The sequence below is a fragment of the Symphalangus syndactylus genome, chromosome 5 (genome assembly GCF_028878055.3).
Source record: "Symphalangus syndactylus isolate Jambi chromosome 5, NHGRI_mSymSyn1-v2.1_pri, whole genome shotgun sequence".
NCBI classification, from domain to species: Eukaryota; Metazoa; Chordata; class Mammalia; order Primates; family Hylobatidae; genus Symphalangus; species Symphalangus syndactylus.
Genome location: NC_072427.2, coordinates 54,615,181 through 54,637,479, shown reverse-complemented (window position 1 = coordinate 54,637,479; position 22,299 = coordinate 54,615,181). Strand labels below are relative to the sequence as shown.

Below are 22,299 nucleotides of genomic sequence, written 5' to 3'. Positions count from 1 at the left end.
TAGGAGAAAAAAAAAATCACAATATAATACAAAAATAGTAATTTTAGGGGGGAAAAAACCCTCCACTTTTTAAGTTAAGGTTACAGATTCTAAGTGCTGAGGAACTCTAAATGAAGAAAGTAGACATCAAAAAGAATTTTCTAAGATTGAGAATTTGTTTACAATCTAAACTAATGGCCAAACATTTGAGATTTTGATTCAGATTGCTTTATTTAGGGGAAATCATGTCCAAATTACTTAAGCATGGTTTCTAGCCGAGAAAGAGATGTTAAAATTACAGCTGCTCCCGTGAATCATCAAAGGTGCTATATCACTGTGTGTGTATATATGTGTTGCAGCAGTAATCCTTTTCCTGATAACATCTATGCTGTGCCAGGAAGATTTTTAGAATATATTAACTGCAGCAATTAAAAATCATCATCAGTTATAAGATAAGCCAATTTTACATGTAACATGCCATAATATTCCTTTAAAAAATCATTACATCCTTAAAATAAACACCAGGGTTCTCATAATTTATAAATCTAGGTTTGAAATTTAGAAATAATCAGCTTCACAAATACATAAAAACTACAGTAGATACGAATTAGCAACCACATTCATAGCTCTTACAAGTTATCCTCTTCTCTTACTAGTTCCCATTTTAGTAGAATGTGAAACACTTTTGTGAATATACAGTTTTAACTACAATTGTCACTATAGTTTTTTAAAAACTTTAAAAAAGCTCTCTCCTGGCTAGGTACGCCTCCCTTCTCTTATTTCTCCCTCGCCTCTTCACCTTCCTAAAAGAACGTGCTCCCTGTTATCCAGTTCTCTGCCTTCTTTCCAAATTGTTTCTCTTAGCAATTTTAGTGACTTCTATGGCTTCAGCTAACACCTCTATGCAAGTTAAGTCTCAATTCAACATCTCTAATCCTAAATCATCTCTTCAGATCTAGACCCAAATTTACTTTTTCTTTCCAGCTTCACTGAGGTCTAATTGACAAATAAACATTGTATCTATTAAAGGTGTACAACAGTGATGTTTTGATATACATATTCAAATGATGACCGCAACCAAGTTAATTAACATATCCATACCTCACAATTACTTTTCTTAGTGTGTGTCAAAAGAATACCTTAAGATCTCTCTTAAAAAATTTCAAGTATACATTATTAACTCTTGTCACTACACTGTAAACTAGGTCTCCAGAACTTATTCATCTTATAACTGAAACTGTGTACCCTTTAACTAACATCTCCCCATTCCTCCCCACCCCTAACCCCTGGTAACCACCATTCTACTGTCTGTTTCTACGAGTTCAACTTGTTTAGGTTCCACAGTAAGTGAGGTCATGCAGTGTTTGTCTTTCTGTGTCTGGTTTATTTCACTTAGCACAATGCCCTCCAGGTTCATCCATGCTGTTCCAAATGGCAGGATTTCCTTCTTTTTAAAGGCTAAATCACATTTCATTGTGTGTGTGAACATATACACCACACTTTCTTTATCCATTCATGTGTTTGACATTTAGGTTGACTCCATACCTTGGCTATTGTGAATAATGCAGCAACAAACATGAGAGTGTAGGTATCTCTTCGAGACAGTGATTTCATTTCCTTTGGATATGTACCCAGAAGTGGAATTGCTGGATCATGTGCTAGTTCGTTCTAGTTTTAATTTTTTGAGGAACCTCCACACTGTTTTCCAGAAAGGCCGTATCAATTCACATTCCCATCAACAACATATAAGGGTTCCCTTTTCTTCTAAACTGTCTCTTCAGCCCTGGACTCATGTTTCAAGTGATCTTCATGTGGACTGCAGTTAACCATGGGTCAGGTGGTGGCCTATAGAGCCTTGGGAGTCTCCAGAAATTGTATGCAATTGCTGCGTGTATGTGCACATGCACATTTTTCTGGAGAGAAGGATCATAATTTTCTTCAGATTCTCAAATGTATGTGTGACTCTAAAGAAAGATAAACTCAGGTAGGTCATATACTACCAGTATACCAGAACCTCTGGCATAAATACCAGTGTTTTGTTTTGTTTTTGAGAAAGAGTCCCGCTCTGTCACCAAGGCTGGAGTGCAGTGGTGCGATCTCAGCTCACTGCAACCTCCACTTCCCAGGTTCAAGCAATTCTCATGTCTCAGCCTCCCGAGTAGCTGGGATTACAAGCATGTGCCAACACACCTGGCTAATTTTTGTATTTTTAGTAGAGACAGAGTTTCACCACGTCGGCCAGGCTGGTCTCGATCTCCTGGCCTCAAGTGATCCGCCTGCCTTGGCCTCCCAAAGTGCTAGGATTACAGGTGTGAGCCACCATGCCCGGCCAACACTAGGATATTTTTAAAAGAGAAAACAAAGTCCAGGTTAATGTGTTTATTAAAGGACTTCTATAGTTAACTTTCCCAAGCAGTAGATTCCTGAAGCTTGCTAGCATCTTCTAATGCAATAGTATGACAGACTGCAGCTGCGGATCAACCGTTTTTGTAAATAGAGTTTTATGGGAACATAGTCATGCCCATTCATTTACACACTGTCTATGGTTGCTTTTGCAGTTAAGCAGTGACAAGAACTATATGGCCTGCATGACTGAAATATGTTTACTATCTGGCCCTTTAAGGGAATGTTTGTGGTTATTTTAGATTTAAAAAATGTCTAAGTTGAGAAAAACAGATCTAATCTTGAATAATCAAAAGAAATCCATCTTTTAATTTTATTTGTAAGCAATTTCAGATACTGGTATCAAGCAAACAAAACCCCTGTATTTTTTTAAAAAATAGGGTGTCTTACCTGCCATTGCTTGGCTGCTGCGGTGAGTGTCTGGAATGATCAGAAGGCTCTGACTGCTGATCAGGAGATCGTGACCGGCTGCGGCGGGGAGGCCTATCATGTGATCGACCAGAATGATCTGATGCCAGTGACTGGATTTCTGAAATGTCTGTTAATAAAAGAGTGCTACTTATTTTCCCACAAAAATAATTACAGTCAAGTATAAGGTACTCCAGTAATAATGAAGATAAGCTAGTAAGTAAAATTATATATAAAATGGAAAATTTATGCATTAATTTCACCTGCCAGCAATCATATTAATGGTGGTGAGTTGTCTACAGGAAAAAATATATATAAAACTTACAGATTTTGAAGGTGCTTGGCTGGTAGAAAATTATCATTTCATTCAAAGATGTTCAATCTCCCTAGTATTTTAAGAAAATAGGTCACTCAGAGGGAACGTTCAAACAGAATCACACTCACCGTCTCTCTCGGAGGCATTAGCAGAGTGGATGCTGTCAGAAAGATCAGGGACGTTCAGTAGCGTAGCCCGTTCATCTCTTTGAACTACCATTTTTAATTTGCCTTTAGACCTTTCTATCAATGTCTTTGCATCTGTCAATGACATATTTTCTGTCACAGTACCATTTATCTGCAACAGAAAATAAATTATAGGTTGAAAGTAAATAATAAAATACAAATGTTAACTTAGTTTGTTATAAACAGAAATATCCAAACCACTCCTTGCTATAAGAACCAAAATATTCTCTTTATACTTTTCCAAATTATCCAAGTATTCCACCTTCCTGAGATGATAAAATCTTTACTGTACTGTTGCTGTCAGAAAAACCCATAGTAGCATCCCCTAACTCCTTCTCAAAAGGCTGTCACTTTCTATTACTTATAAACAAATGAATAAATAAGCATTTCAATAATATCTGGAAGCAATTATCAGAACTTTTTAATGTGTAAGAACAGACATATCTATCTACAAAGTAGTACCAGCCTGTGAATAATTAATTATCTCAGGATGACCCTGTGATACCTAAAGCATCAGTGTCGACATGTAACAATGCATAAAGGGAATTTATATCCCTCTCCCCCAAACAATTGATTTTTAATTCTCTTTGGCAAAACTGCTTCAAACAAGAGCACAGACTACATGGTAACTCTAGAACTTGTTTTCTATTTCAGTTCATTAAAAAGTAAGAATATGATTATACCTTCAATACAACATCACCTTCTTGAATATTGCCGTCTCTTGCTGCCAAACTATCTTGTGAAATTTCCTTAACAAATATATGGCTTGCCAATCGAAGACCATATTCTGAAATAATATAAGTAAGTGTTTTTAGTATAACATCCTAAGACACCTAAATAGATTTTACAAGTATACAACTAAACTAATTAACTACTGCATAGAGTTTTCAAGTACAATCAATAACAAGAAATTTTTCTTGGCCAACCTGCAAATAAGACATTGCCTCTAATTCGCAAGTCTGCAATGTCTCTGTGAAAGCAAAGGGAAAGTGTATGGTTCAAACGAAGGACTGATAGACCATGTTCCCACATTACTGAAAAGGAGAAAATCCCCAAGAGGACACCATTTCTTTTTGACCAAGCATTGATACACTAGCTCTTCAGAATGCTTAAGGAATACAATTTTCTTTAAAAGACAGGGTTTCACTATGTTGCCCAGGCTGGACTCGAATTCCTGGGGTCAAACAACCCTCCTGCCTCAGGCTCCAGAGTAGCTGGGACTAACAGACATGTGTCACACTATGCCTGGCTAGAGATATAATTCTAAAGAGTAAACTGCTTGAAGTTTGAAAAACTTTGAAAAGATTGACCATTTTATTGATGACTATTATCATGCATATACTACTTCTATTTTTCCCAGCTCCTAGACCAAAAATATTTCGATCCTATACACTCCATGACACTGGACAGACATACTCAGAGTACTAGCATGTACTAAGCATGAGTGCAAAGGCTTACAACCAGCCAGGCAGATGTGGGCAGGAGTTATAATGCCAGTCCTTTCCTTTAAACAACCAGTAAAGTATCCAAGAGTGAGGACATTGATTCTGTCTGCGGGTAAGGAATGTTGGAAGTTGAGGAAATTACTAGCAGAGTCCAGAGAACTGCCCAGGTTCCTGCAACAGCTGCAGAAAAATACATTTTAAGAAAAATAAGAACAATGACTACAACTATCAGTATAATGTCAATAGTAAAAGGATTGCCCCTGGTTCTGTGAGGAGAATCTTACTGCATTAAAAACGAAATCAAAAACCAAGATGGAAAACAGAAAATTGTTTTAACATGGGATAAATTAACAGACCCATTACCTAAGGGTCTAAAAATTACGTAAGAGTAGGCTGGGCATGGTGGCTCATGCCTGTAATTCCAGTACTTTGGGAGGCCAAGGTGGGCGAATCACAAGGTCAGGAGTTCTAGACCAGCCTGGTTAGCATGGTAAAACCCTGTCTCTATTAAAAATACAAAAAATTAGCCGGGCATGGTGGTGCACACCTATAATCCCAGCTACCTGGGAGGCTGAGGGAGAAGAATTGCTTGAACCTGGGAGGCGGAGGTTGCAGTGAACTGAGATTGTGCCACTGCACTCCAAGCCTGAGAGACAGAGTGAGACTCCGTCTCAAAAAAAAAAAAAAAAATTACATCAGAATTACGGTTTAACTTAAGACAAATATACAAAGAGTACTCACAGCCAGAAATAGAATCAGGGTGAAGAAAATGGCCTTTTAGGATATCTGGGCAAGGAATGAGGCAGTCATCCATACGGTCATTACATCACAGAAGGATAGGGTATTAGTTAAAAGACTGTTCTTCAAGATTAAACACTTATAAATGACCATTACACAGATGACCCCAAAATATTCCTTGTATATTAGTTTGTTCGTTCATTCTAAATATTTCTTGGGGTATGTATCAACTAGGTACCAGGCATTAGGGAGAAAGCAGCAAATGAGATAGTTCCTGCACTCTGGCAATTTACAGTCAGTGAAAAAAAGGATGTTAGCATGGTAATCCCAAATGTGATGAGTTCAGAGGGCAGAAACACAAGGGTTCTTCACCTACTAGGGGGACGGAGAAGGCCTCCCTGAGGAAGAAATACTAAAGTTAAAACTTTACCTAAGAAAGACCTAAACCTGAAGGGTATGTTTGTGGGGGAGGGGATGCATGGGGTGAGTGATGGCTGAAAAGTTCAAAACAAATGCATCAAAGTGATGAAGAAAAAAACCTGGTGGACCTAATGAAGTTATAAGTCTAGTGTAGCTGAGACCGAGATTAATGAAGAAAGGGGCAAAAGAGTAAGACAGAAGTGTCACAGAGGATCTATGAAGAAATCTGCAGAGTCAACTTAAAGGGATCCAAGAGACAACCTATGAGACCAAATGAGTCCATGTAAGAGATGGCAGTGGCTTGGAAAAGGGTGGAGGCAGTGGAGAAAGAGCGGGATGGATAAGAGGGGTATTCAGGAGTGAGGACATTCATCGTGCATGGGAAAAAAAGAGAAGGCAAGGGTAACTACCATGTCATCCGGGAATGGCCTGAGAAACTGGATCAATAGGAACACATTCAATTGAATACTTCATGAGAATTACAAAGAAAAATTTTAAGAGGGAGATGTGTTTCATTTGAGATGTGCTGTGTTTCAGGGACCTACAGGAACATCTAAGTGAACATGCCTAACAGTTGGAACACAAGAGTGTAAAGATTTGGGCTGGAGAGGAGGTTCTGCCATCATCAGCAGTGACTGGAAGCAGGGGAGCAGATGAGATTGCCTAAATTAACTGTTATTCAACCTGAGGAAGAGAAAAAAAATTACCTTAAGTGGAAAAAAAGATTCTAGGAGAGAAACTGACAGAATGTTATAAAGGGCAGGGTGAGGAGAATGAGCTTGCAAAAGATAGAGAAAGGTGGGGGGAAGAAACCAGAAAGATGCAGTACGACCAAAGAAGACATTATTTTTAAAAATAAGGAGTGGTTAACCATGTGAAATGATACTGAAAAGGCAAACAAGCTAGAGACTGAAAAACTTCCACTAGATTTAATGTGAACGTTTTTGGGGCAGAGCGGAAAAGATACCAGACCAGAGAGGGTTGAGGTGTAAGTGGTGAAGTAGAAACAGCAAATGTTGACACTTCACTGAGACTTCACTGAGAAGTCTGCTCTAGAATGGGGGTAGGGAGTACCACCTAGGAGATATGCCAAGTGGTAAAGCAGATCAAAGTAAGTCTTGATAATATTCCAACTGTAACACCCTTTATATCAAAATGATCAGTCATGCATGCCCATAGGAGGAGGAAGCCACAGTCAGATCCATTTTTTATTAAATTTAATGAGGCATGAGGGAAAGCAGCTGAGTTTCAGTTTCAAAAACTTCAAAGAAATACTGCATTATGGAGAAATGCCCTATAAGGGGTTCCTTTCCTTAAATTCCTCCATTTAAAAAAAACAGTCTGGAGTGAGGGGGAAGAAGTCCCAGCAGGGCACAGTGGCTTCCCGCCTATAATCCCAGCACTGTGGGAGGCCGAGGCAGGTGAATTGCTTGAGCTCACCAATTTGAGAACAGCTTGGGCAACATGGCAAAAACCCTGTCTCTACCCAAAATAAAAAAATTAGCTGGACATGGTGGCATGTACTTGTAGTTCCAGCTACCAGGGAGGCTGAAGTGGGAGGATTGCTTGAGCCCGGGAAGCAGAGGTTGCAGGGAGGTGAGATTGTGCCACTGCACTCCAGCCTGGGTGACAGAGCCAGACCTTGTAACAACAACAAAAACAACAACAACAACACTCCCAAGATTTCTCTCCATGATTACACTACTAACAGTTAAGAAAAACACTGAATTTCCATTTGGTGATGGTGTGACATTTCTTATTAGCATAATTTGTACTTGGCTATTCTCATCACAACAAATCCAAATGCCAAGCCGTGGACAATTCACTTGAAGTGTTATCTGTTCCAATAGAAAAAATGAACAGTCCCTGAAGCCTGCCATTAACAGGATTTGACTTACAGTGATAGAACACAAACATGAAGACAACAAGCAAAGACATGAAGAGACAGCAACTGTACTTCTCATTAAAATTAGTTTTAAATTTTCATGTGAAAATAACAGCAAGAGTTGGCAGAGAATACCTTCATTTTTCCGAGATTTCACCAGTGTGACTTTGGTGGGTTTAGCGGGCTGGCTGGAAGCCACTGACCGCCTGTCTGACCGCGGAGACAAGCTCCTCTCTCTACTTGCACTTCTATCCCTCGGCCAAATTTTCTCACTCCTTCTGTTAACCACACCACTCCGGCCACTTCTTGGATCATGTATTTCCTCATCATAACTATCTTCTTCGTTATCAGATACTGGTTCAGGATCAGGACGACTTACTGGTATTTGAACTTTCTTCTTCCTTCTAATTGTCTGCAAGTTAAAAAGGTTAAAAAATAAGTTGACTGATTTTCATATATGTACGTTCAGTTCCAAAGAGAAAGGAACATTACACTTCTCATCCCATATTAACTATGAACCAGCAAGAAACAATACACAAACAACTACAACAAATTTCTAAGGAATACATTTCCATAAAGGCTGTGTTTTCTGTTCTCCTGATAAACAGATCTGGTTAAGCACAAATAAGAAAGAGCAGGCCTAAAAACCTCTTTATTTACTTCACACAGAAAGATCTTCCTGGTGTAATAACCACAAGCTTACAGGGAAACTAACAACTATTGGTGGTTTGAATAAAAAGGACAGCACTGTACTCTAATGCCATCAAATATACTCTAGGTGCTACCAAAACCACAGCAAACTTCCCAAGTCCAACTCGCTTCCTTAAAAATTTTAGAATGCATCAATATCAAAGCCCACAATTGCCCCAGACCTCTAAGACATAAATTTATTCTATAGCCACACTAACATTCAATAATATGTTGGAGCTAATTAACTCAGCTGTACTTCACCAACACAAACTGCTTTCAGTCTCTGGATCTCTTCAATTTGTACTCCCAGTCTAGGTGCAAATTCTTCCCTCTGGCATTCTTTTCTCAATGACTGTGGTAACTGGCTGTGTATTGCCTGTCCACTTATTTCCTTCATTCTCTGCAAGCTGAAGATCTACATGTATTACACCTGCTGACTGAGTGGCCCTGTAATCTGTGGACTACACTTTGCCTTCTCACAGTAGTATAAACTTGACCTCACTGAAGTTCTACAGGATCTTATTGTGTATCGCTCGTTGTCTTCTATGTCGGACACCTTGAGCTACTGAAACTTTTCACTATCTTATTTCCAATTCCTCATCTTCTCTTATTCTCAGTTCATCAGTTCCATCCTGGTTTCACTCGCGTTCCCCCCAAGTTTGCATGAGACATCCTGTTGCCATATTTAAATGACTTTTTCTTGACCCCTGAATTATCTGCCATGACAAACTCCAGTCCTATTATTACCTTCACTTCCACACTTTGCTGATGAGGCCCTCTGTAAATTCATTTTACAGAAGTCTTGCTCTTGTTCAGCAATCCTTTCAGCTACATATTGTTGCCTCTCTATGGAATTTGCTAATGTAGGTATTCTACAACCATTCTTCAAGATCCCAGCCACTCAGCCTGCTTTAAGGAGATCAGTGCCATTTTACTCCCTGCCCCCCTAAATTTTTTCAGTATCTCCCCTCCTAAATTTTTTCAGTATCTCATTTATTTGGTCCTCCTTCCTTCTGGCCTCAAAGACCAAGGCGATCTTCTCCCTGGATGAACGAAACCCTTGTATTTGAGCTCTCATTCTCATCCCTACCTACCTCTAAGACTTTTTTCTTCATCAATTACCATACTCCAGGTTACCTGAAACTTCGATCTCTTTATTTACCTAAAATCTGTCCTCTGCCTACTAAGCAGATGAGCACTCAAGGCTTTCCCTATCATTCCTGTAAGAGAGTGCCACCTCTTTGGGATTCTACTGTACCTATCAACCTCAGATGACATGCATTATATGGTTATCAGTATGTATACCTATCCAGCCCACTAAGATTCGAGTTTTTTGAGAAGTTCTTTACCATGCATTTAACTGTACATATAATGCAATGCTTGCATCTAGCAGGTACTTAGCTTATTGAAAGGTAACCAGTCCTATTGTGATTCTCTACTCATGAGTTAACAGTTATAAACATGAATAATAATTAGTAGGTGTGACAACTATGCTCGATTTTAACACTATGAAAAATTTGGAATCAAAATTTTTAGGAAAAAAAATGCCTACTTCAAAATAGTTTAGCTTAATTGAAGTCTCAAAATAAAACAAAATGATGCCATGTAAGTACTAGAACAAAATACAACAGAGAGGCTTTTGCAATTAAAAGGCTTTTGGAAGCATGACACCAAGGCAGAACCAATAAAGTGAAAGTCTGACAGACATGACAAAATAAAAATGAAAACATTTCAATGTTGTAACAAAATGATACAAAACACAAACAACTTACAAGCATTCACAAAAGCAAAGAGGATAAGACATGAGGTATTTGTGACAAAAGGCTAATAATCTGACTACAGAAAACACTCTAGTATGACCATCACCACCATATAAATGCAAAGGACATGAATAGGTAAATGAAAAAACAAATGGGTAGTAAATACACCATGAGAGGATCAAATCCACTTGTGATTTAAAATGTTTCATTTGAAACTCTTGTTTAGTTTATCAGTTTGGCAAAGATTTAAGACTTGTTGAAAACTGAGCTCTCAATAGCCTATTGATTTTCTGAAGGACAAAATGGCAATACATACATCAAAAGTCATTCAGGCCCTTTGACTCTGAAAAGCCACTCCTAGAAAATTATTCTAAAAATTAACTAAACAAGTAGGTAGCAATATGATGATTTTTGCAGCTGAATTTTAAAAAAATACTTGTGGACTGGACACTGAAATGCCTGTGAATGAGTGGGTTGGACAAATATATATGCATAGTGAAATGTTGCATGACCATGTGGATACCTACACACACAGTCATGCTCCATGTAAAACAACGGACAACATGTACTGCAGAGGCCCCATAATATTACAATGGAGCTGAAAATCTATCACCTAGGGACGCCACAGGGTCATAATGTCGTGGGTGCACTGCAGTACTTACGTTTGTGGTGATGCTGGTGTAAACAAAGCTACTATGCTGCCAGTGGAATAGAAGTGTAGCAGATACAATATGTACAGAATATAGTATTTGATAATGACTATGTTACTGGTTTATTTACTATGCTCATCTTTTTATCATTATTCCAGAGTGTACTCCCTCCTCTACTTATTTTTTTTCTAAATGTTAACTGAGAAAACAGCCTCAGGTAGGTCCTTCAGGAGGTGTTCCACAAGAAGGCATTGTTGTCATAGGAGAGGATGGCTCCATGCGTGTTACTGCCCCTGAAAACCTCCCACTAGGACAAGCTGTGGAGGTGGAAGACAGTGACACTGATGACCCCTGATCTTGGGTAGCCCTAGGCTAATGTGTGTGCTTGTGTCTTCTTAGTTTTTACTGAAAAAGTTTAAAAAGTGAAAAATAAAAAATTTTAGGCCAGGTGCGGTGGCTCACACCTGTAATCCCAGAACTTTGGGAGGCCAAGGCAGGCAGATCACTTGAGGCCAGGAGTTCAATACCAGCCTGGCTAACACGGCAAAACCCCGTCTCTACTAAAAATACAAAATACTGGCTTGGTAGCAGTCGCCTGTAATCCCAAGGCTGACGCACGAGAATCGCCTGAACCAGGGAGGCGGAGGTTGCAGTGAGCCAAGATCATGCCATTGCACTCTAGCCTGGGTGACAGAGTGAAACCATGTCTTAAAAAAACACAAACAGCCTGTAATCCCAGCACTCTGGGAGGCCGAGGCGGACGGATCACAAGACAGCCTCGATCAGGAGATTGAGACCATCCTGGCTAACATGGTGAAACCGTGTCTCCACTAAAAATACAAAAAAATTAGCTGTGGTGGCGGGTGCCTGTAGTCCCAGCTACTCGGGAGGCTGAGCTTGCAGTGAGCCAAGATCGTGCCACTGCACTACAGCCTGGGCAACAGTGTGAGACTCCGTCTCAAAAACAAAAAAACAAAAAAACAAAAAAAACCCAAAAAATTTTAAAGTATTTTTGTACAGCTGTACAATGTGTTTGTTATTATGAGAGTCAAGAAGTTAGAAAGTTTATAGGTTAAAAAAGTTTCAGTAAGCTAAGGTTTATTATTGAAGAAAAAAGACTTTTAAATAAATTTTATAAATTTATAAAATATTAAATACATTGAAAATATTAAAACGTTAAAAATAAATTTAGTGCAGCCTAAATGTATAGTGTTTACAAAGTCTACAGTAGTGTACAGTAATGTCCTAGGACTTCACATTCACTCACCACTCACTCGCTGACTCAGAGAGCAACTTCCAGTCCTGCAAGCTCCATTCATAGTAAGTGCACTAAACAGGCATATAATTTTTTTTATCCATTATATATTTTTAGTGTACTTTTTCCATGTTTAGACATACACATACTTACCATTGTTTTACAGCTGCCTACAGTATCCAGTACAGTAAAATATGTTATGAGAAGTGAATTATTAGGCAATTCTGTCTTTGTGTGAACATCACAGAACGTATCTTCCCAAACCCAGATGGTATAGCCTACTACACATCTAGGCTACACGGCATAGCCTATTGCTCCTCGGTTACAAGCCTGTACAGTATGTTACTGAACTGAATATTGTAAGCGACTGTAACACATTGGTAACTATGTGTGTATCTAAACACGGTAAAGTTAAATACAGTACTATAATCTTATGGAACCACTGTCAGATATGTGGTCCGTTGTTGACCAAAACATTGTCATGCAGCATGTGACTGTAGAGGAGGAAAAGAGGAGGAAACATTAAGCCAAAAAGAGGTAACTATTCGGCCAGGCGCGTGGCTCAAGCTTGTAATCCCAGCACTTCGGGAGGCCGAGGCAGGCAGATCACAAGGTCAGGAGATCGAGACCATCCTGGCTAACACGGTGAAACCCCGTCTCTACTAAAAATACAAAAAATTAGCCGGGCGTGGTGTCGAGTGCCTGTAATCCCAGCTACTCAGGAGGCTGAGGCAGGAGAATGGTGTGAACCCAGGTGGTGGAGCTTGCAGTGAGCCGAGATCATACCACTGTACTCCAGCCTCCGAGATCATACCACTGTACTCCAGCCTGGGCGACAGAAGGAGACTCTGTCTCAAAAAAAAAAAAAAAAAAGATTCAACTGTCCCCTTTCCTTTTTCAATTGAAAAAAATCTTGGTATCTAAACTGAGAAAATACACATACCAGTGACAAACCACACCAGTGTTAGAAGAAACACTCAACTGTAAACAACTAACTTTGGAACTATTGTTTCAGTTTTCCTTTTCTTAAATGGGAAGGATAAATTCAAATACCAGAAATGTATCAATAATAAAGTTGGGGTACCTTTACTAAATTAAAAAGATACTTACAATTTTTGCATTTTTCCCACTTTTCCTTAGTTGCTGAACAGCAAAAGCATGTTCAACATTATCCATTGAAACTCCGTTAACCATTGCAACTCGGTCATTTTCCCTAAGGGGAAAAGGGCACAAAATAGTATGTTAGAGAAAAACATTCTGGTAAGCTTATGATGATATTTTCAAGATAGCTCCTTCTAAAATGTATTCTAATTATGAGCCAATTAATTAATTTCTCTTCAGAGCAATGATAAAATAATGTCAACTGATTTACTTTCAGATTTCTCCACAGAATGTTTAACAAGTAACTAACCACAGGTCCTTAATTTTTTTAAGTCATTAACAAAGTATTTCCCCAAAAGACTGAACAGATATCACACACATGAAATGATTCTTGGTAGTACAGTTACAGGGCATTAAATCATACTAAGTCATACAGCTGGAAAACTTATTCCCTTTTAAGTTTTTCATCTTTTAATTTTCTTTTAATTCTTCTAATTATAGTGCCATTATTTTGCTAGTGTATTTTGTGTTTCTCTTTATCTTACTAATCTTCATACGGAACAAAAAGGGTGCAAGACTTGGGGAGAGAGGCTTCTGAAGGCTAGATTCTATCCAAAAGGAGTTATAAATTTTCCTTTTCACTAACAGTTACACATTCTATTTAAAGTGAGTGATACTAGCTTTCCAATTTTAATAGGGATAAAAGCTTCCTTTATTTTCTTTGGAGACAGGGTCTAGCTCTGTCACGCGGACTGGAGTACAGTGGTGCAATCATGGCTCATTGCAGCCTCAGACTCCTAAGTTCAAGGGATTCTCCTGCCTCAGCCTCCCAAGTAGCTGGGACTGCAGGCACAAGCCACCATGCCCAGCTGATTTTTAAATTTCTTTTGTAGAGATGGGGATCTCACGGCATTGCCCAGGCTGGTCTCGAACTCCCAGTCTCAAATGATCCCCCTGCCTCAGCCTCCCAAAGTGCTAGGATTACAGGAGTGAGCTACCACACCTGGCCAGTTTCCCTCTTAAGTAAATATATGTTAATTTAAGGGAAAATATATGAAGTATGGCACAGGTGGTGTGTCAATATGGCAAAATCACTAAGACAGTGTAAGACAGTAGGCCAGTGCCTGTGGACAGGAACACTGCTTGTTGCACAGGTGCCCACGATAAGCAGCACTCTTACTGTAGCTGTCCTTCAGCTGGTCCTCCTTTCAGCACATCTGAAATCACTATTGACGTTTCCCCACTCTGAAAATGAGGATTATCTCGTCCACCAGATATTGCAATTCCAAATCCAAATCCAGGAGCCTAAAGTAAAAATTACAGTAAAATATTGCTATTCAGGACAAAAATAATTGTTATACTCTACAATCTAGAGAAGTCAAAATACAAAAATTACAATCTTAATATATCTGTGATCCATAAACACTCACCTGCATGGTTACCTATTAGAATTATCCTTGTACAAGAATGCATGCTCTAATAACTACTGGACATAACAGAATATTAAAGGTCGCCAACTACATACATGTTCTTTAAAAACCAAAAGACAATTAAAAATTATTAACACTGAAATCCTGACTTTATTTTTGATTATCAGAAGAGGTCCTGAGGAGATTGGCAGAGCCCAGTGTGATCATCAGTCATCCTGGCAACTGATTTAGAAGATGACAGACTTATCCAGCATACGCACCCTTTGTCATTTTACATAAATATCAATTGCTTTGAAAATCAAGTATTAGTTATTTCAACTTCTTTCAACAACTTCTGCAAACTTCTAAAAATCTCTGTAGAATATAATGTCTTGTGCACACTATACAATAGAAGGTGTACATTAGCCATACTGAACAAACATTGTAAAATTACCTTTTTTAAAAACTAAATTATAATAAGCTACGCACTTCTGAAAGAGCCAAGAATCTTTACCACAATGACTCAGGACAGGCCGGTATAGAAAAAATTCAAAATATTTTCCAGGTTGTTAAAAAATTACCTTACCTCAAAGAAATCACTATTCCCTAGAAAGCATATGAAGTACTTAAGAGTAGTTTAAAGAGACATCATACATTTTCTTAAGGCTACAGAATCATTAAGCCAGAAATGTATGTTTTTGTATAAAACTGTACAATTCAAACTGCCTGAGGACAAAGGTAACAACTTCCTCCCTCAGCTTTCCAGTCCGCAACAGACGAGACTATTTTCACCATGAATAGTGCATACATCACCTTTCCTCCCATCCCAAAGCCTATAGAAGTAGCAAAAGAAAAAAAAACTCTTCTTAAAAATGAATACCAACTATTCCAAGTGTCCATCAACTGATGAATGGATAAAACGTGGTATATATCCATACAATGAAACACTGTGTGTAAAAAGGAATGAAGTACTTATACATAGTATAACATGAATCAACCTTGAAAACATCATGCTAAGGTGAAGAAACCAGTCACAAAGGTTAATAGATTCTATTATTCCGTTTATATAAAACACTCAGAAAGGCAAATCTATAAAGACAAAAACTTGAATGGTGGTTGTCTAGGGCTACAGGGCGTTTGGGGGGGGTGATAGTTCAATGGGAGGTGTTTTTCCCCCCCTAGTAATGAAAATGTTTTAAAATGGACTCTGGTGATGGTCACACAACTCGGAACATGCTAAATAACCAACGAATTGCATACTTTAATTGTATGGTATGTGAATTATATGGCAATAAAGCAAATACAAAAAAGTTAATATGAAAAAAGAAAACAAAAAACAGGGAAATTCTGAGTAACTGAAGATAATGGCAACCATCTGAATCTTTTTCTTTATATATTCTCCCAAAATTTAATAGAACAAAAATAGACCAACTACAGTGGTTCTCCCTTATCCTGGTTTCATGTTCTTTGCTTTCAGTTACTTCAGGTCAACTGCAGTCTGAAAATTTTAAATGGAAAACTTCAGAAATAAACAATTGGTAAGATTTAAATTGCAAACCGTTACGAGTAGTGTGATGAAATATTTTGCCATCCTGCTATAAATCATATGCTGAGGTTACTAACATCTACAGGGAGAAGGAATCTTCTATTAGTGAAATCGTGAAGGAAAACGAAATTTGTGCTGGTTTTGCTGTCACACCTAAAATTGCAAGGGTTTCGCCACAGTGCATGGTAAGTGCTTATTTAAGATGGAAAAAGCATTAACCTTGTGAGTGGAAGACAGGCACAGAAATGTGCTCCAATTAACAGCAAAATTGGGTTTGATACTATCTACGAATTCGGGCATCCACTGGGGGAACATATACCCCATGGCTCAGAGGGGACTACTGTACACAAAACCATACACTCATCATAATTCAAAGACAATATCCAAATTTCAAATTAAAAGCAAGACTAAAACTTCAAAAATAAAAGATTAGAGACAAATGACTATTAGTACGGCATTAGAAAACGTAAGAGACTACAGAACAAATTCAAATAAATTTGAAAACCTAAAGGAAACATAATTCCTGAAGGAAATACAGATTGCCAAAATTGACCCTATTTTAAATAAAAAGCTTCAATGGCCCAATTTCTGGAGAAAAAAGCAGTAAAATTTATGAGGGAATTATCCCACAAAAAGGCACCAGACACAAATGATTTCCCAGGGAAATTGTGCCAAAACATGCAATATCCAGACAGCCTCAATATAATGTTTCAGAACACTGATATCAAGGAAAGCTTCTAAATTCTTTTTATGAAGCAAGTATAATACTGACACTGAAAGCTGATGACTGTCCATGATAATGACCAACCCCCCAATATTACAGCTCAACATAATTTATTTGTATCAGTGCAAAATACAAAATAAAAATTAGCAAACAAAGGCCAACACTACATAAATACTCCATGAAAAAGGAATTCCAGGAACGCAAGATTAGTAGGAAATCCACTGGCATAATATATCCTATTAATAAATTTAAAGAAAAAAAATATATGATTATCTCCGAGATCCTGAAAAAGACTTTGACAAAATTTGACTTTCACCGCTGAAGAGAAAACAAAGTTTGTGAAAATGCACTGTAACAAACCCTGTAGTATGTTGCTTTTTGTTAAAGTACACAAAGAAAATCCAGCTTTTCATACACATATATACTCATTGAAAAAGAAAAGTTACTTTAGTAGCCCTTTTAGGTAATTACGAAAATTCGTGTTTGATTTTATGCCCAAAACTTAATAAATAATAGTTTCCTAAAGGAGAGTAACAACGTACAGTTTGAAACCATATCATTCAACTGTCTGTACTGTGGCATGAATATCTATTGGCCTATTTTACACTCTGAATGAGTATTTTATCCATGTATAATTTTACTATAGCATGCCTTAGTCTTTTGGAAAATACTGGTTCCCTGAGTTAGGCAAATCTTCCAAATGATGCCACATTTCACCACACAGTATATTTTAAAATCATGTGTTAATATCACTATCAAGGTTATCAAAAGAGTCTAAGTACCGAAAAGCTACTGAGCTTATGGTGGCAGATAAAAATTTCTCAAATTTTAAGTTTTGTTTTAAAAATCAGTTTTCATTGTTAGCAACAAATACTATCAAGAATTGTTCTCCTTGAAGCAAGGTATTCATTCATTTTGGAAAAATATGTTTGTCAAATATTCAAGTTTGGATAACCACACATTCCTTCAAATAAACAATTGTTCAAGTAAAAGTGATGCCTGCCTTCCACCCCCCACTCAATACACAGCTGCAATTCAAATAATCACATAAGTACTTTAGTACAAGGCAGAAGTACTTTAGGCACACTTCCCATTTGCATACCTAGACTACTGAAAACGTGTGTATTCAAGGGTTGGAAAGTAACAAGACATAGTTCTTCCTGTTTCAAGTCATTCTTAAATAAAACTGAAATCGTTCTTTTAATCTACGAGGGTGTGACAGTGACTACTATAAGGTTTGGTGCCACTGCCTTGATTTGGGCTACAAAGCCCACAGTTTTAACCACCATTGTTTATGAACCTTCACTCAAATAATAACACAGCGAAGAAGATAAGAAATGCCTTCACATTGTATAAAAAGAGTTTTGCCCTTGAACGTAAAAAGGTTTCAGGGACCTTTAGGAGTCCACAGACCATACTTTGAAAATGTTGATATTAAGAACTACTTAAACGTGAAGGGAGAAAAAACAAAATAAAACAATGAAACAAACAATTTACAAAAGCTATATGAGATGTTAAAACCCACAGATAAATGCAAATTAAAACCAAAGAACACCAAGAACAGAAACATTAAAGTATAACATATTTCAGAAAAGGGAGGCTACGGGGAAACAGGCAGTCTACTACTGATGGGCACACAAATTGCTACAACTTTCAGGAGGGGAATTTGACAGTAACCTAACAAAACTAAAAATGTACTATCTTTTGACAGAGCAAACTAGCTTCTAGAAAGTACCCTAAAGATACACATACCTGGCCAGGCGTGGTGGCTCACGCCTGTAATCCCAGCACTTTGGGAGGCCAAGGTGGGCGGATCACGAGGTCAGGAGATCGAGACCATCCTGACTAACATGGTGAAACCCCGTCTCTACTAAAAATACAAAAAATTAGCTGGGCACAGTGGCGGGCGCCTGTAGTCCCAGCTACTCGGGAGGCTGAGGTGGGAGAATGGCATGAACCCGGGAGGCAGAGCTTACAGTGAGCCGAGATTGCGCCACTGCACTCCAGCCTGGGCAACAGAGTGAGACTCCGTCTCAAAAAAAAAAAAAAAAAAAAGATACACATACCTCTCTCACAATACAAAGATAACAAACGCACAAGGTTATTCATTGCAGACTGTTTGTAACTGCAAAATGCTGAGAAAAAACCTAAACACCCCAGCCTTAGTAAAGGATTATCCTTTCCCTTTTTTTCTCCTTCAAAGATGTGGGGACTAATCTTTGTAATTTAGTAATTTGAAAAATTACTCTATGCAATTTTACAGTATGAACTTACTTCTTGTTTGGTAGTTCTTTTATTTTCTTCTTTTATTTAAAAGTTAAAAACATAAAAAGATTAAAGAAATACCAAAAACATTAGGAACTTTCAATAAGCAAGGCAGGGATGCGAGCATACATTTTAAAAAATTACTTGTGAGCAAGTAAATGCAGTTCTGGCACCTAGTAGGGCTGGTAATCCTGCTACATCAGTGCTTACCACAGTTCACTTAATGACTATCCAGGAGGCCTGCGACTCCTTACCCGGGCTGCAGGTAAGAATCACTTGGGAACAATTTCAAAACTGCTTGCTGATACACGATCCTCAATCTATACCAATTAAGTAAAAATGGAGAGGAGTTGGTGGACTTAAAAAAAAAATAGCCCCCAGGTGATTCTAATGAGCAGCCAGGAACGAGAGCTGCAGCTTTCAATGTTTTCTGAATATAAGATCAGTTCATTAAAAATTTCAAAAGGTTCAACTTTTCCCCACTTTCCCTTCCCTCTACCTTCATAATTGTCTTATTTGGCCCTTTCAACAGATTTCTCATCTCCACTGCACTACAAGCGTTGGCAGTGCTGTTCCTCTAACACAAAGACCCTAATCCAATAGATCCTTGCCCATAAGTCCAAATTCCTTAGCATGCAATGCCTTTGAATACAACTCTAAACTTGCTTCCCAGCATCCCAGTCCTTGCTCTAAACCCACTTAAATACTGACTCCTGCTTAGGCAGATTATGCAATATCAAACTATGGCTTCACATCTCCTCTCTGCCTAGGATTTCCTTATTACCTTATCAATCTTGCAAGCTTCAGCTCATCTTTCAAAACCCAGGTTCCATGTCATCTCACTCATAAAACCACCCTTGGCTTTCACATAAGTGGTCCATCCTGTACATGTGCTGGGGCACATGTACACACTTGTGCTACTTAACACACAGCACTACAAGTAGCCTGGGTTATCAAGGCCCTATTTGGGAGGAAGTCACATATTTAAAATCAAAGGCTAACCTGATTAAGCCCGCCAAACTTAACCTGCCTTGCTTTTTCATTGCTTACTTCTAGTTGATCTATTTTAAAACCCCTATTAGCAAGTCACATAGCAAATCTCCCACGAACTTCCTTACAGATAACTTCTGAATGTGGGTCACTACAGTAACGGTTGCTTAAAGTTATTTCCAGGAACAAGTTGGCAGCTCTTGTCCACTTCAAGCTGATTAAGACCACTGATCCTTCAACTGGGCCTGCATGAATGCCCGAAGAGAGGTGACTGTTTGATGTCAGAGGGCCAAAACCTCCTTCCTCAGATCATGGTGATACTGCCATTTTTCAAACATGCATTCTATGAAGAGCTGTATAACTTGACTGCATGTATGCAGATCCTAACTCACTTTTCCTTACCCCCAATCTCTCTTCCCCACACCTTGGAGAATCTTGGTACTCTATTCCAAAAACATCCTTAAAATCCCATCTTTGGAGAGGTGGGTTTGAGATTTGTTCTCCCATTTCCTCATTTGGCAGTCTTGTGAGTAAAATCTTTTCTCTTTGCCAAAACAAGTCATCACAGTGACTGGCTTGCTAGTTCAATATATTCGTATACATCTTTCAGCTCAATGCAATCCTGCAGAAGCCTGACACAAAGTGGTTCACCAAGTTAGTGAACCTCAACAAGTATTTGATTGATTATTCAATTTAACTTTAATTCTATTTCCCTTTATAGAGACTCTTTTTTTAAACCAGCACTAATTAGAGCACTAAAAACAGAATTCTAGAAAAATTAGCAGCAATGAGAGTAGGCATGAATGAATCTTCCTGAATAGAAACAGGCAGGTCGACTACATAACAAACCAAGAATCCAAGTGCAACATTTACAACAAAACTAGGGGGTCAATGTATCTCCCTTGAAGTGCAAAATGCAACGAGGGGATAAACAACCGGCTATGGAGACTTCCTTAGCATGTGAACGAAGCCATATTCTAAAACAAACAAACAAACAAAATCCTCCCCACAACACCCCCCTCCCCCCGCAAAAAAAAACAAACAAAAAAAACCCTCCACAAATTACAGGCAAAAATGAGAAAAAGAAAACGATCAGAATCAAACCCTCTATACTAGCAGTCCTCAACCTCTTTGGCAACAGGGATTGGTTTCTTTGAAGACAATTTTTCCACAGACCGGCAGGTGGAGGGGATGGTTTTGGGACGATCTAAGCGAATTACATTTATTGTGTACTTTATTTCTATTATGATTACACTGTAATATATGATGAAATAATCACACAACTCACCATATTGTAGAATCAGTGGGAGTCCTGGGCTAGTTTTCCTGCAACTAGATGGTCCCATCTGGGGGTGATGGGAGACAGTGACAGATCATCAGGCATTAGATTCTCATAAGGAATGTGCAACCTAGATCCCTTGCATGCATGGTTCACAACAGGGTTCACACTCCTGTGAGAATGTGATGCTGCCACAGGTGGCAGCACTCAGGCAGTAATGCGAGCAATAGGGGGTGGCTGCAAATACACGTGAAGCTTTGCTCACTTGCCTGCCACTCACCTCCTGCTGTGTGGCTCAGTTCCTAACAGGCCAAAGATCCGTACATCTCTGTGGCCTGGGGGATGGGGACCTCCGCTCTACATAAAGTTACTATATAATGGATACTGAGTAGCAGAATAACATCTCTGCAGACAATAAAAGTATGCCTGAAAGAAGGCTTAAAAGAGGGAGAGGATTAAAACTGTTATTAGCATAAGAAGATATACGACATGAAAGAATTAGAGAAAATGTAGAAATGAAGTGGAAGAATTCAAGACCAAATATGAAATTTTAAAAAGTCATTTTAGATAGGAATATAAAACCAAAAAACACCCCAAGAGAAAAAGTAAAAAGAAATCAACCTAACATCCTAACATTAAATCAACAATACATACGACATTAACAACATTACATACATTAACAACCTAACATCACAACAAAAAGAACTATAGGAACAAGAGCAAACCAACTCCAGAGCTAGCAGAAGACAAAAAAATAACAAAAAGAGCTGAACTGAAGGAGCCAGGCACAAAACACCATTCAAAAGACCAACGAATTCAGGAATTGTATTTTTGAAAAAAAAAATCAGTAA

At 38.4% G+C, this 22,299-nt stretch overlaps 1 protein-coding gene across 14 annotated transcripts in view; it reads right to left on the bottom strand.

Moving 5' to 3' along the window:
- TJP1 (tight junction protein 1) overlaps positions 1 to 22,299 on the bottom strand; it is a 275,476-nt gene that overhangs the window by 57,986 nt on the left and 195,191 nt on the right. For all 14 annotated transcript variants that reach the window (XM_055278494.2, XM_055278496.2, XM_055278495.2 and 11 more), the window contains 6 exons: positions 14,416 to 14,540; positions 13,245 to 13,347; positions 7,915 to 8,191; positions 3,975 to 4,078; positions 3,235 to 3,403; positions 2,773 to 2,920 (listed from right to left, as the gene is read on the bottom strand). In XM_055278494.2, coding sequence (XP_055134469.1) covers positions 2,773 to 2,920; positions 3,235 to 3,403; positions 3,975 to 4,078; positions 7,915 to 8,191; positions 13,245 to 13,347; positions 14,416 to 14,540 — 926 coding nt within the window. The remainder of the gene's footprint in view (positions 1 to 2,772; positions 2,921 to 3,234; positions 3,404 to 3,974; positions 4,079 to 7,914; positions 8,192 to 13,244; positions 13,348 to 14,415; positions 14,541 to 22,299) is intronic.